The sequence below is a fragment of the Cervus elaphus genome, chromosome 20, assembly GCF_910594005.1.
Source record: "Cervus elaphus chromosome 20, mCerEla1.1, whole genome shotgun sequence".
Taxonomy (NCBI): domain Eukaryota; kingdom Metazoa; phylum Chordata; class Mammalia; order Artiodactyla; family Cervidae; genus Cervus; species Cervus elaphus.
In genome coordinates this window covers 140,478,022-140,490,326 of record NC_057834.1, presented here as the reverse complement: position 1 = coordinate 140,490,326, position 12,305 = coordinate 140,478,022, and the positions used below count along the sequence as shown (strand labels likewise).

General features: G+C 58.9%; 1 protein-coding gene and 1 pseudogene across 1 annotated transcript; both read right to left on the bottom strand.

Moving 5' to 3' along the window:
• Positions 1 to 3,282: 3,282 nt before the first annotated feature.
• On the bottom strand, positions 3,283 to 4,438 carry LOC122676860 (annotated as a pseudogene).
• Positions 4,439 to 7,956: 3,518 nt separating this feature from the next.
• LOC122676859 (ubiquitin carboxyl-terminal hydrolase 17-like protein 6) lies at positions 7,957 to 9,111 on the bottom strand (the record flags this gene model as incomplete). Its single annotated transcript, XM_043876412.1, has 1 exon — positions 7,957 to 9,111. A coding segment is annotated over exon 1 (1,155 nt), but the record flags the coding sequence as incomplete, so codon positions are not given.
• Positions 9,112 to 12,305: the final 3,194 nt, after the last annotated feature.

Sequence of the window (12,305 nt, the reverse complement as noted above, 5' to 3'; positions counted from 1 at the left end):
ATCTGGCCCTGCACCACAGGGCTCAGGATGCAAATGATTCGGGGGGGGCTTTGGCCTTCCAGACTTGCCTGCTAGAGAGTCACTGCAGGGCTTCCAAGTTCAGCACACACATGCGGGCTGGGGAGGAATTCCGTGGGCTCACCCTTCAGATCCTAACACACTTGTGGAAACATATGTCTGCCCACCTACCCTCTCCCCTTGAGGGGTCTCCCCAGCCCAGACCCCTGCCTGAGGACAACCCCTCCCCGGACAACAATAAACCCTTGCCTCAACTTTGCCCTCGACTGAGGTCCACTCCCATTTCGATGCTTTCTCACGAGCCACTCTTCTAGCGTTCAGGGTCCTAGCACCAAGAGATGCCGCGAGTGTGGCACATATGCTTTTCTCCCTTTGGGGCCGTTGGTCATGGTCCAAAGTGAGCTCTTTCAGAACGCCATAGGCTCGCTGCAGCTTTGGATTCTTTTCTTCAGCCCCTTTGCAATCTTAGTTGTCTTGTTCTTTATTTCTTCTTCTTTTTTTTTTTCTGTGTATTCGTTCATTTTTTAATTTTTTTCTATGTTCTATTCATTTTATTATTTTTTTTGCTTGTTTTTATTCTCTGTTTCTACTTTAATTATACTAGTTGACTTCGAGAGTCATCTTTCCTATGTAGGGGCTCAAAACGCACTATAACCTAAGGTATAAACAGACTTCCCTCCTGGAGGAGGATGACTGTGGGTTTCCTTCTTGGTGTGAGACATGTATGTTTGTTTGCTCTCCCGACCTCGACATTATGCTTGCCTTCCAGCACTACGGGCGATCCACAGTGCATGGGTTTCCCATAGCTGATGTGGTGATTCTGTTGATCCTTACTAGGAAAAGACGGTCCTGACCCCGCTTTCTTCCTTAGCCTACTGCACCCCTCCCACCTCCCGCTGCCCCATCCCATCCCAGGACCCTACTGCTTTGTGCTTTATGACGCACTTGCTCACAAACTTGCTGTCCTTTTGCCTCCTTCCTAGGGCACAGAGAAGCCAGATCAGCCAGTATCTGTCTCTCTTTTGCACGGATTTCCCCCAGCATCAGGCGACCTTCCCATTCCCTCTGCCACGCCATTCCAATCACCATTCTTCTCCTTCTTCTCCTGCTTCAACTTCTTCTCCTTCTCCAACTTCTTCACCTCCTTCCCTGTCTCCTTCTCCTTCTCCTTCCCCTTCTCCATCTTCTTCTTCTTCTCCATCTTCTTTCTTCTTCTTCTTCTTCTTCTTCTTCTTCTTCGTCTTCAGAGGGTGTGGATGGGGCAAGCAGTAAGTCCATTTGAGGCGATGGGGCAGAGGAAGATTGGTGGTGATAATGAGGGCGGCCTGTGTGTGGCTCGAATTCCTAGTCCAGGGCACGCTTGTTCGTGTTCTTGGGGGAAGATACTGCTCGTCATTCTTTTTCCTCTCTGCGTGTGGTGGGCACGGTGCTTTGTAGGTAACCATGCGGGGAGAAAAAGCCAGCGGAACATTCTCTGTTCCTTGCCAAGCCGACTAGCGCGGTCAGGAGCCACAGTTGTCCCTCTAGGTCTGAGATGCTAAATCGCTAATTGCAGGTCCACCGTTTGATGGAGGGTTTTGGGTTTGAAGCCGGCAACCAAGAGAAAGAAAGAAACCGCAAGGGGGGATCGATACGGGTCCTCGAGCGCCCCTCCACCAGGTCGCGGGATGACGAGGCAGGCGGGAAAGCAGCTAGGAAAGGACAGTTTCCCCACCGCGCCAGACCCTTCCGAGGCCGGCCGCGTCTCATCGCATCCAGCGGCGTTTGTCCGTGGCCAAGCTGGACGACACAACGGACTGACACATAGGATGGGCAGAGTCGGATGTCCAGTTGTCTAGCTCTCACGATCTAGGGCAGCCTTGGGTCTTTCCTCAGTGCGGGGAGGACCTTTGCTTTCAGAAAGGAACGGTTGCATGACCCATCTCCACTTAGGCCCCTGTGCCATGCTGGCGGAGAAGTTTCTTTGGGACTCATTGGGTCGCCCTTCTCCCCTTGGCCTTCGTGTTGGTGCCGGTGGTGCTGGTGGTGGTGCTCATGGCACGGTGAATCACTTGTCCCGTTTGGCACTTGGAGCTTCTGCAGCAGACTCCTTGCACCGGAAATGGAGCCCCAGGCAACTCTGCGCACGAGAGTCCCGCCGCTGACGAAGACATCCCCGCCTCATTCCTGCCGGAGGTCCCTTTCCCAGGTAGCACTACGCCTCCCAAGGACATTCCACCCATAGAGCCTGGTCGCCCATCTTCTCCCCGGACCCTGCTCGACGTTTGGGGCGTTTTCGAGAGCCTGACCGGCCAGAAGGAGACGATTCACGCACCTGCACCCGCTCCTCCCTGCCCCCTGGAGGGCTCAGGAGATCGTCTCCTTGCTCGGCTGGCTGTGGGCGTACTGGGAGGCGTCTCCCTGCCGCGTCACTCACCAGAGGCCAGCGGTGCGGCCAGAGAATGCAGACGGGGAAAGAAAGGCAAACCCACACCCCAAGTCCCATCCAGAGAGGACTCTCCCAGCCCCGCAGAAGTGCGAGGCCCTCGGACCGTGCTCAGACCCGCTCACGCACCCCATCCTCTCCAGTAACTTCCCAGCAGAGCCAGCCCTCGAGAGCTCGGCCGCTCAGCAAGATCCAGGTGAAGACCGTGGCCCCGGGCACACTGCAGGCCCCGCCTTTTTCCAGGAGGCTGCACCAGCCACACCGCCGAGAGGAACTCGCTCCTCGCCGGGAACGCTTGGTGCGTCACACAGGGCGTGCCGCACGCAGAGTGTGCCTGGGCGTCTTCACGCATGTGCCTCAGAGCCTACCTACCGCCACAGCCCCAGAGATGGCCGCGGCTTCTTGTTCTTCCTCTTGGTCGCTCGGGCCCTCCCGCTGGCACAAGGGCCGTTGCCAACGCTCGTCGGGCCCGGAGGCGGGCTGTCCGTGCTGGGCCGGTCGAGCCTGTCGTGCTCCTGTTCAGGCAGCTTGCCGTGTCTGCCTCCTCCGTGTGTGGACTGGTGAATCACGACTGCGCCGGCAGGCAGGGCCGACTGGATCTTCCGGAGGTCGAAGGCCGGCTTCGGCCGCTTGTGCTCTTGGAGGCGTCTCCACTGCTCTAAGCTGATTCCTTCGACCTCTGTGTCCCCCGGGGACACCTGCGACCCAGGAGCTCTGCCGCTGGCGTCTCCCGCAGGCTCCCCGGGGCCGGCGGGGTCAGGCTCCCCGGCGTGTGTGGGGTCAGCCGTGAGGGGGGCCGCGGGCCCTCCCCCAGCACCCCCTTGCCACGCACCCTCCCGGGAGTAGAAGAGCACGTAGGCGCTCTGGCTCAGGGCAGCACTCGCGTCACAGGCGCTCACCTTGGCATCGTCCATCTTATACCACTGGCCGTTGCCCCGCTCGCACGTAGGAAAAGTAGTGTCCTCGCTCACAGCTCCACCCGGAGTGCACCAGCACGGCATAGAGCACGTAGGCCAGTGGCCCTGCCTTCCGCTCAGACGTGTAGGGCTGCAGGTCGAGGCACTGGGGATAGCGCACTTCCTGAGCCCTTTTGGCCCCGCTCACCTGTGTCAACCGCTTCAGCACCAGCACCAGGACCTGGGACGTGCTGTGCAAAGTCAACCTCTTGGTGGCAGGCACCTTGCGGAGACAAAGGCCACAGTCATAGGCGTTTTCAGCGTCCAGCTTCTCGGGCTTCACCAGCTCTCTCAGAGCTTGCTCCACACTCTGAGCCGCCGTGATATCCAGGCTGATGTCCAGATAAGGGTCGAACGTGTCCGAGACACCGAGGCAGTGGAGACACTGGATCTGAGACCTCCACGTCCCGCCGAAGATCTGCCGGATGAGGGTGGTGTCCTCGGAGGGATGGCCCGACGGCTGGGATGCACTCAAGCACCCTTGCTGCATGGCATTCAGAGTGAACATCAGAAACTCGTGGGCATCTTCCTGCCGGTGTGTGTGGAAGCCCGCCAGCAGGTCCTTGTGGGGCAGGATCACCTCTCCCGGGTGAAGGAGGGCTCGGGTCACGTGAGCTCGCATGGCACAGAGCGTGCAGGAGGTGCGGGCCGGACAGAGGGTGGCGTGCTGCTGGGACACCATCCAGCTGGCCAGGGGCGGCGTGTGGCTCAGACACTGCAGCGCTGCATTCACGTAGCAGGTGTTCCCCAGATTCTGAAGCCCAGCCCCGACCCCCCACGGCCCCCTCCAACTCAGGGCGACTTGGTGGCCAGGCGCCAGCCCTGCTGACCCAGGAGCCAAGTCACCCCGCTGGGGCCGCCCAACCGCCAGCGACGGCCCCTCAGGGACACAGGGTCCCCGAAGGGCATCCGCACCAGCGGCGCTGGGCCGACAACCTTGCCCTCCGGGGAAGACGTTGAAGGGAGACGGACACGCACCACCCCCGTGCGCCGAAGCAGCCCCCGGGTCTCTGCAATCAAGGCCCAAGAGTCTTTGCATCTCCTACCTGCAGCTGCACGACGACGCCTCCTTCCCTCAGACGGTGCTTCTCTGAAAAAGGGCCTGGGCCCCGCCCCCTCGGGCCTTTGATGGCTTTCCCACAGCCCCACCCCCGCACGCACAAGCTCCTCATTGGCTGAGGCGTCCGAGGGCGTGCTCACTCCCACTCCCGACATCCCACCACCGACACTTTTCTCGGGGAATTCCCCATGACGAAGCCCCGCACGCACTTCCGATCTGGCCCTGCACCACAGGGCTCAGGATGCAAATGATTCGGGGGGGGCTTTGGCCTTCCAGACTTGCCTGCTAGAGAGTCACTGCAGGGCTTCCAAGTTCAGCACACACATGCGGGCTGGGGAGGAATTCCGTGGGCTCACCCTTCAGATCCTAACACACTTGTGGAAACATATGTCTGCCCACCTACCCTCTCCCCTTGAGGGGTCTCCCCAGCCCAGACCCCTGCCTGAGGACAACCCCTCCCCGGACAACAAGAAACCCTTGCCTCAACTTTGCCCTCGACTGAGGTCCACTCCCATTTCGATGCTTTCTCACGAGCCACTCTTCTAGCGTTCAGGGTCCTAGCACCAAGAGATGCCGCGAGTGTGGCACATATGCTTTTCTCCCTTTGGGGCCGTTGGTCATGGTCCAAAGTGAGCTCTTTCAGAACGCCATAGGCTCGCTGCAGCTTTGGATTCTTTTCTTCAGCCCCTTTGCAATCTTAGTTGTCTTGTTCTTTATTTCTTCTTCTTTTTTTTTTTTCTGTGTATTCGTTCATTTTTTAATTTTTTTCTATGTTCTATTCATTTTATTATTTTTTTTGCTTGTTTTTATTCTCTGTTTCTACTTTAATTATACTAGTTGACTTCGAGAGTCATCTTTCCTATGTAGGGGCTCAAAACGCACTATAACCTAAGGTATAAACAGACTTCCCTCCTGGAGGAGGATGACTGTGGGTTTCCTTCTTGGTGTGAGACATGTATGTTTGTTTGCTCTCCCGACCTCGACATTATGCTTGCCTTCCAGCACTACGGGCGATCCACAGTGCATGGGTTTCCCATAGCTGATGTGGTGATTCTGTTGATCCTTACTAGGAAAAGACGGTCCTGACCCCGCTTTCTTCCTTAGCCTACTGCACCCCTCCCACCTCCCGCTGCCCCATCCCATCCCAGGACCCTACTGCTTTGTGCTTTATGACGCACTTGCTCACAAACTTGCTGTCCTTTTGCCTCCTTCCTAGGGCACAGAGAAGCCAGATCAGCCAGTATCTGTCTCTCTTTTGCACGGATTTCCCCCAGCATCAGGCGACCTTCCCATTCCCTCTGCCACGCCATTCCAATCACCATTCTTCTCCTTCTTCTCCTGCTTCAACTTCTTCTCCTTCTCCAACTTCTTCACCTCCTTCCCTGTCTCCTTCTCCTTCTCCTTCCCCTTCTCCATCTTCTTCTTCTTCTCCATCTTCTTTCTTCTTCTTCTTCTTCTTCTTCTTCTTCTTCGTCTTCAGAGGGTGTGGATGGGGCAAGCAGTAAGTCCATTTGAGGCGATGGGGCAGAGGAAGATTGGTGGTGATAATGAGGGCGGCCTGTGTGTGGCTCGAATTCCTAGTCCAGGGCACGCTTGTTCGTGTTCTTGGGGGAAGATACTGCTCGTCATTCTTTTTCCTCTCTGCGTGTGGTGGGCACGGTGCTTTGTAGGTAACCATGCGGGGAGAAAAAGCCAGCGGAACATTCTCTGTTCCTTGCCAAGCCGACTAGCGCGGTCAGGAGCCACAGTTGTCCCTCTAGGTCTGAGATGCTAAATCGCTAATTGCAGGTCCACCGTTTGATGGAGGGTTTTGGGTTTGAAGCCGGCAACCAAGAGAAAGAAAGAAACCGCAAGGGGGGATCGATACGGGTCCTCGAGCGCCCCTCCACCAGGTCGCGGGATGACGAGGCAGGCGGGAAAGCAGCTAGGAAAGGACAGTTTCCCCACCGCGCCAGACCCTTCCGAGGCCGGCCGCGTCTCATCGCATCCAGCGCCGTTTGTCCGTGGCCAAGCTGGACGACACAACGGACTGACACATAGGATGGGCAGAGTCGGATGTCCAGTTGTCTAGCTCTCACGATCTAGGGCAGCCTTGGGTCTTTCCTCAGTGCGGGGAGGACCTTTGCTTTCAGAAAGGAACGGTTGCATGACCCATCTCCACTTAGGCCCCTGTGCCATGCTGGCGGAGAAGTTTCTTTGGGACTCATTGGGTCGCCCTTCTCCCCTTGGCCTTCGTGTTGGTGCCGGTGGTGCTGGTGGTGGTGCTCATGGCACGGTGAATCACTTGTCCCGTTTGGCACTTGGAGCTTCTGCAGCAGACTCCTTGCACCGGAAATGGAGCCCCAGGCAACTCTGCGCACGAGCGTCCCGCCGCTGACGAAGACATCCCCGCCTCATTCCTGCCGGAGGTCCCTTTCCCAGGTAGCACTACGCCTCCCAAGGACATTCCACCCATAGAGCCTGGTCGCCCATCTTCTCCCCGGACCCTGCTCGACGTTTGGGGCGTTTTCGAGAGCCTGACCGGCCAGAAGGAGACGATTCACGCACCTGCACCCGCTCCTCCCTGCCCCCTGGAGGGCTCAGGAGATCATCTCCTTGCTCGGCTGGCTGTGGGCGTACTGGGAGGCGTCTCCCTGCCGCGTCACTCACCAGAGGCCAGCGGTGCGGCCAGAGAATGCAGACGGGGAAAGAAAGGCAAACCCACACCCCAAGTCCCATCCAGAGAGGACTCTCCCAGCCCCGCAGAAGTGCGAGGCCCTCGGACCGTGCTCAGACCCGCTCACGCACCCCATCCTCTCCAGTAACTTCCCAGCAGAGCCAGCCCTCGAGAGCTCGGCCGCTCAGCAAGATCCAGGTGAAGACCGTGGCCCCGGGCACACTGCAGGCCCCGCCTTTTTCCAGGAGGCTGCACCAGCCACACCGCCGAGAGGAACTCGCTCCTCGCCGGGAACGCTTGGTGCGTCACACAGGGCGTGCCGCACGCAGAGTGTGCCTGGGCGTCTTCACGCATGTGCCTCAGAGCCTACCTACCGCCACAGCCCCAGAGATGGCCGCGGCTTCTTGTTCTTCCTCTTGGTCGCTCGGGCCCTCCCGCTGGCACAAGGGCCGTTGCCAACGCTCGTCGGGCCCGGAGGCGGGCTGTCCGTGCTGGGCCGGTCGAGCCTGTCGTGCTCCTGTTCAGGCAGCTTGCCGTGTCTGCCTCCTCCGTGTGTGGACTGGTGAATCACGACTGCGCCGGCAGGCAGGGCCGACTGGATCTTCCGGAGGTCGAAGGCCGGCTTCGGCCGCTTGTGCTCTTGGAGGCGTCTCCACTGCTCTAAGCTGATTCCTTCGACCTCTGTGTCCCCCGGGGACACCTGCGACCCAGGAGCTCTGCCGCTGGCGTCTCCCGCAGGCTCCCCGGGGCCGGCGGGGTCAGGCTCCCCGGCGTGTGTGGGGTCAGCCGTGAGGGGGGCCGCGGGCCCTCCCCCAGCACCCCCTTGCCACGCACCCTCCCGGGAGTAGAAGAGCACGTAGGCGCTCTGGCTCAGGGCAGCACTCGCGTCACAGGCGCTCACCTTGGCATCGTCCATCTTATACCACTGGCCGTTGCCCGCTCGCACGTAGGAAAAGTAGTGTCCTCGCTCACAGCTCCACCCGGAGTGCACCAGCACGGCATAGAGCACGTAGGCCAGTGGCCCTGCCTTCCGCTCAGACGTGTAGGGCTGCAGGTCGAGGCACTGGGGATAGCGCACTTCCTGAGCCCTTTTGGCCCCGCTCACCTGTGTCAACCGCTTCAGCACCAGCACCAGGACCTGGGACGTGCTGTGCAAAGTCAACCTCTTGGTGGCAGGCACCTTGCGGAGACAAAGGCCACAGTCATAGGCGTTTTCAGCGTCCAGCTTCTCGGGCTTCACCAGCTCTCTCAGAGCTTGCTCCACACTCTGAGCCGCCGTGATATCCAGGCTGATGTCCAGATAAGGGTCGAACGTGTCCGAGACACCGAGGCAGTGGAGACACTGGATCTGAGACCTCCACGTCCCGCCGAAGATCTGCCGGATGAGGGTGGTGTCCTCGGAGGGATGGCCCGACGGCTGGGATGCACTCAAGCACCCTTGCTGCATGGCATTCAGAGTGAACATCAGAAACTCGTGGGCATCTTCCTGCCGGTGTGTGTGGAAGCCCGCCAGCAGGTCCTTGTGGGGCAGGATCACCTCTCCCGGGTGAAGGAGGGCTCGGGTCACGTGAGCTCGCATGGCACAGAGCGTGCAGGAGGTGCGGGCCGGACAGAGGGTGGCGTGCTGCTGGGACACCATCCAGCTGGCCAGGGGCGGCGTGTGGCTCAGACACTGCAGCGCTGCATTCACGTAGCAGGTGTTCCCCAGATTCTGAAGCCCAGCCCCGACCCCCCACGGCCCCCTCCAACTCAGGGCGACTTGGTGGCCAGGCGCCAGCCCTGCTGACCCAGGAGCCAAGTCACCCCGCTGGGGCCGCCCAACCGCCAGCGACGGCCCCTCAGGGACACAGGGTCCCCGAAGGGCATCCGCACCAGCGGCGCTGGGCCGACAACCTTGCCCTCCGGGGAAGACGTTGAAGGGAGACGGACACGCACCACCCCCGTGCGCCGAAGCAGCCCCCGGGTCTCTGCAATCAAGGCCCAAGAGTCTTTGCATCTCCTACCTGCAGCTGCACGACGACGCCTCCTTCCCTCAGACGGTGCTTCTCTGAAAAAGGGCCTGGGCCCCGCCCCCTCGGGCCTTTGATGGCTTTCCCACAGCCCCACCCCCGCACGCACAAGCTCCTCATTGGCTGAGGCGTCCGAGGGCGTGCTCACTCCCACTCCCGACATCCCACCACCGACACTTTTCTCGGGGAATTCCCCATGACGAAGCCCCGCACGCACTTCCGATCTGGCCCTGCACCACAGGGCTCAGGATGCAAATGATTCGGGGGGGGCTTTGGCCTTCCAGACTTGCCTGCTAGAGAGTCACTGCAGGGCTTCCAAGTTCAGCACACACATGCGGGCTGGGGAGGAATTCCGTGGGCTCACCCTTCAGATCCTAACACACTTGTGGAAACATATGTCTGCCCACCTACCCTCTCCCCTTGAGGGGTCTCCCCAGCCCAGACCCCTGCCTGAGGACAACCCCTCCCCGGACAACAATAAACCCTTGCCTCAACTTTGCCCTCGACTGAGGTCCACTCCCATTTCGATGCTTTCTCACGAGCCACTCTTCTAGCGTTCAGGGTCCTAGCACCAAGAGATGCCGCGAGTGTGGCACATATGCTTTTCTCCCTTTGGGGCCGTTGGTCATGGTCCAAAGTGAGCTCTTTCAGAACGCCATAGGCTCGCTGCAGCTTTGGATTCTTTTCTTCAGCCCCTTTGCAATCTTAGTTGTCTTGTTCTTTATTTCTTCTTCTTTTTTTTTTTCTGTGTATTCGTTCATTTTTTAATTTTTTTCTATGTTCTATTCATTTTATTATTTTTTTTGCTTGTTTTTATTCTCTGTTTCTACTTTAATTATACTAGTTGACTTCGAGAGTCATCTTTCCTATGTAGGGGCTCAAAACGCACTATAACCTAAGGTATAAACAGACTTCCCTCCTGGAGGAGGATGACTGTGGGTTTCCTTCTTGATGTGAGACATGTATGTTTGTTTGCTCTCCTGACCTCGACATTATGCTTGCCTTCCAGCACTACGGGCGATCCACAGTGCATGGGTTTCCCATAGCTGATGTGGTGATTCTGTTGATCCTTACTAGGAAAAGACGGTCCTGACCCCGCTTTCTTCCTTAGCCTACTGCACCCCTCCCACCTCCCGCTGCCCCATCCCATCCCAGGACCCTCCTGCTTTGTGCTTTATGACGCACTTGCTCACAAACTTGCTGTCCTTTTGCCTCCTTCCTAGGGCACAGAGAAGCCAGATCAGCCAGTATCTGTCTCTCTTTTGCACGGATTTCCCCCAGCATCAGGCGACCTTCCCATTCCCTCTGCCACGCCATTCCAATCACCATTCTTCTCCTTCTTCTCCTGCTTCAACTTCTTCTCCTTCTCCAACTTCTTCACCTCCTTCCCTGTCTCCTTCTCCTTCTCCTTCCCCTTCTCCATCTTCTTCTTCTTCTCCATCTTCTTTCTTCTTCTTCTTCTTCTTCTTCTTCTTCTTCTTCGTCTTCAGAGGGTGTGGATGGGGCAAGCAGTAAGTCCATTTGAGGCGATGGGGCAGAGGAAGATTGGTGGTGATAATGAGGGCGGCCTGTGTGTGGCTCGAATTCCTAGTCCAGGGCACGCTTGTTCGTGTTCTTGGGGGAAGATACTGCTCGTCATTCTTTTTCCTCTCTGCGTGTGGTGGGCACGGTGCTTTGTAGGTAACCATGCGGGGAGAAAAAGCCAGCGGAACATTCTCTGTTCCTTGCCAAGCCGACTAGCGCGGTCAGGAGCCACAGTTGTCCCTCTAGGTCTGAGATGCTAAATCGCTAATTGCAGGTCCACCGTTTGATGGAGGGTTTTGGGTTTGAAGCCGGCAACCAAGAGAAAGAAAGAAACCGCAAGGGGGGATCGATACGGGTCCTCGAGCGCCCCTCCACCAGGTCGCGGGATGACGAGGCAGGCGGGAAAGCAGCTAGGAAAGGACAGTTTCCCCACCGCGCCAGACCCTTCCGAGGCCGGCCGCGTCTCATCGCATCCAGCGGCGTTTGTCCGTGGCCAAGCTGGACGACACAACGGACTGACACATAGGATGGGCAGAGTCGGATGTCCAGTTGTCTAGCTCTCACGATCTAGGGCAGCCTTGGGTCTTTCCTCAGTGCGGGGAGGACCTTTGCTTTCAGAAAGGAACGGTTGCATGACCCATCTCCACTTAGGCCCCTGTGCCATGCTGGCGGAGAAGTTTCTTTGGGACTCATTGGGTCGCCCTTCTCCCCTTGGCCTTCGTGTTGGTGCCGGTGGTGCTGGTGGTGGTGCTCATGGCACGGTGAATCACTTGTCCCGTTTGGCACTTGGAGCTTCTGCAGCAGACTCCTTGCACCGGAAATGGAGCCCCAGGCAACTCTGCGCACGAGCGTCCCGCCGCTGACGAAGACATCCCCGCCTCATTCCTGCCGGAGGTCCCTTTCCCAGGTAGCACTACGCCTCCCAAGGACATTCCACCCATAGAGCCTGGTCGCCCATCTTCTCCCCGGACCCTGCTCGACGTTTGGGGCGTTTTCGAGAGCCTGACCGGCCAGAAGGAGACGATTCACGCACCTGCACCCGCTCCTCCCTGCCCCCTGGAGGGCTCAGGAGATCGTCTCCTTGCTCGGCTGGCTGTGGGCGTACTGGGAGGCGTCTCCCTGCCGCGTCACTCACCAGAGGCCAGCGGTGCGGCCAGAGAATGCAGACGGGGAAAGAAAGGCAAACCCACACCCCAAGTCCCATCCAGAGAGGACTCTCCCAGCCCCGCAGAAGTGCGAGGCCCTCGGACCGTGCTCAGACCCGCTCACGCACCCCATCCTCTCCAGTAACTTCCCAGCAGAGCCAGCCCTCGAGAGCTCGGCCGCTCAGCACGATCCAGGTGAAGACCGTGGCCCCGGGCACACTGCAGGCCCCGCCTTTTTCCAGGAGGCTGCACCAGCCACACCGCCGAGAGGAACTCGCTCCTCGCCGGGAACGCTTGGTGCGTCACACAGGGCGTGCCGCACGCAGAGTGTGCCTGGGCGTCTTCACGCATGTGCCTCAGAGCCTACCTACCGCCACAGCCCCAGAGATGGCCGCGGCTTCTTGTTCTTCCTCTTGGTCGCTCGGGCCCTCCCGCTGGCACAAGGGCCGTTGCCAACGCTCGTCGGGCCCGGAGGCGGGCTGTCCGTGCTGGGCCGGTCGAGCCTGTCGTGC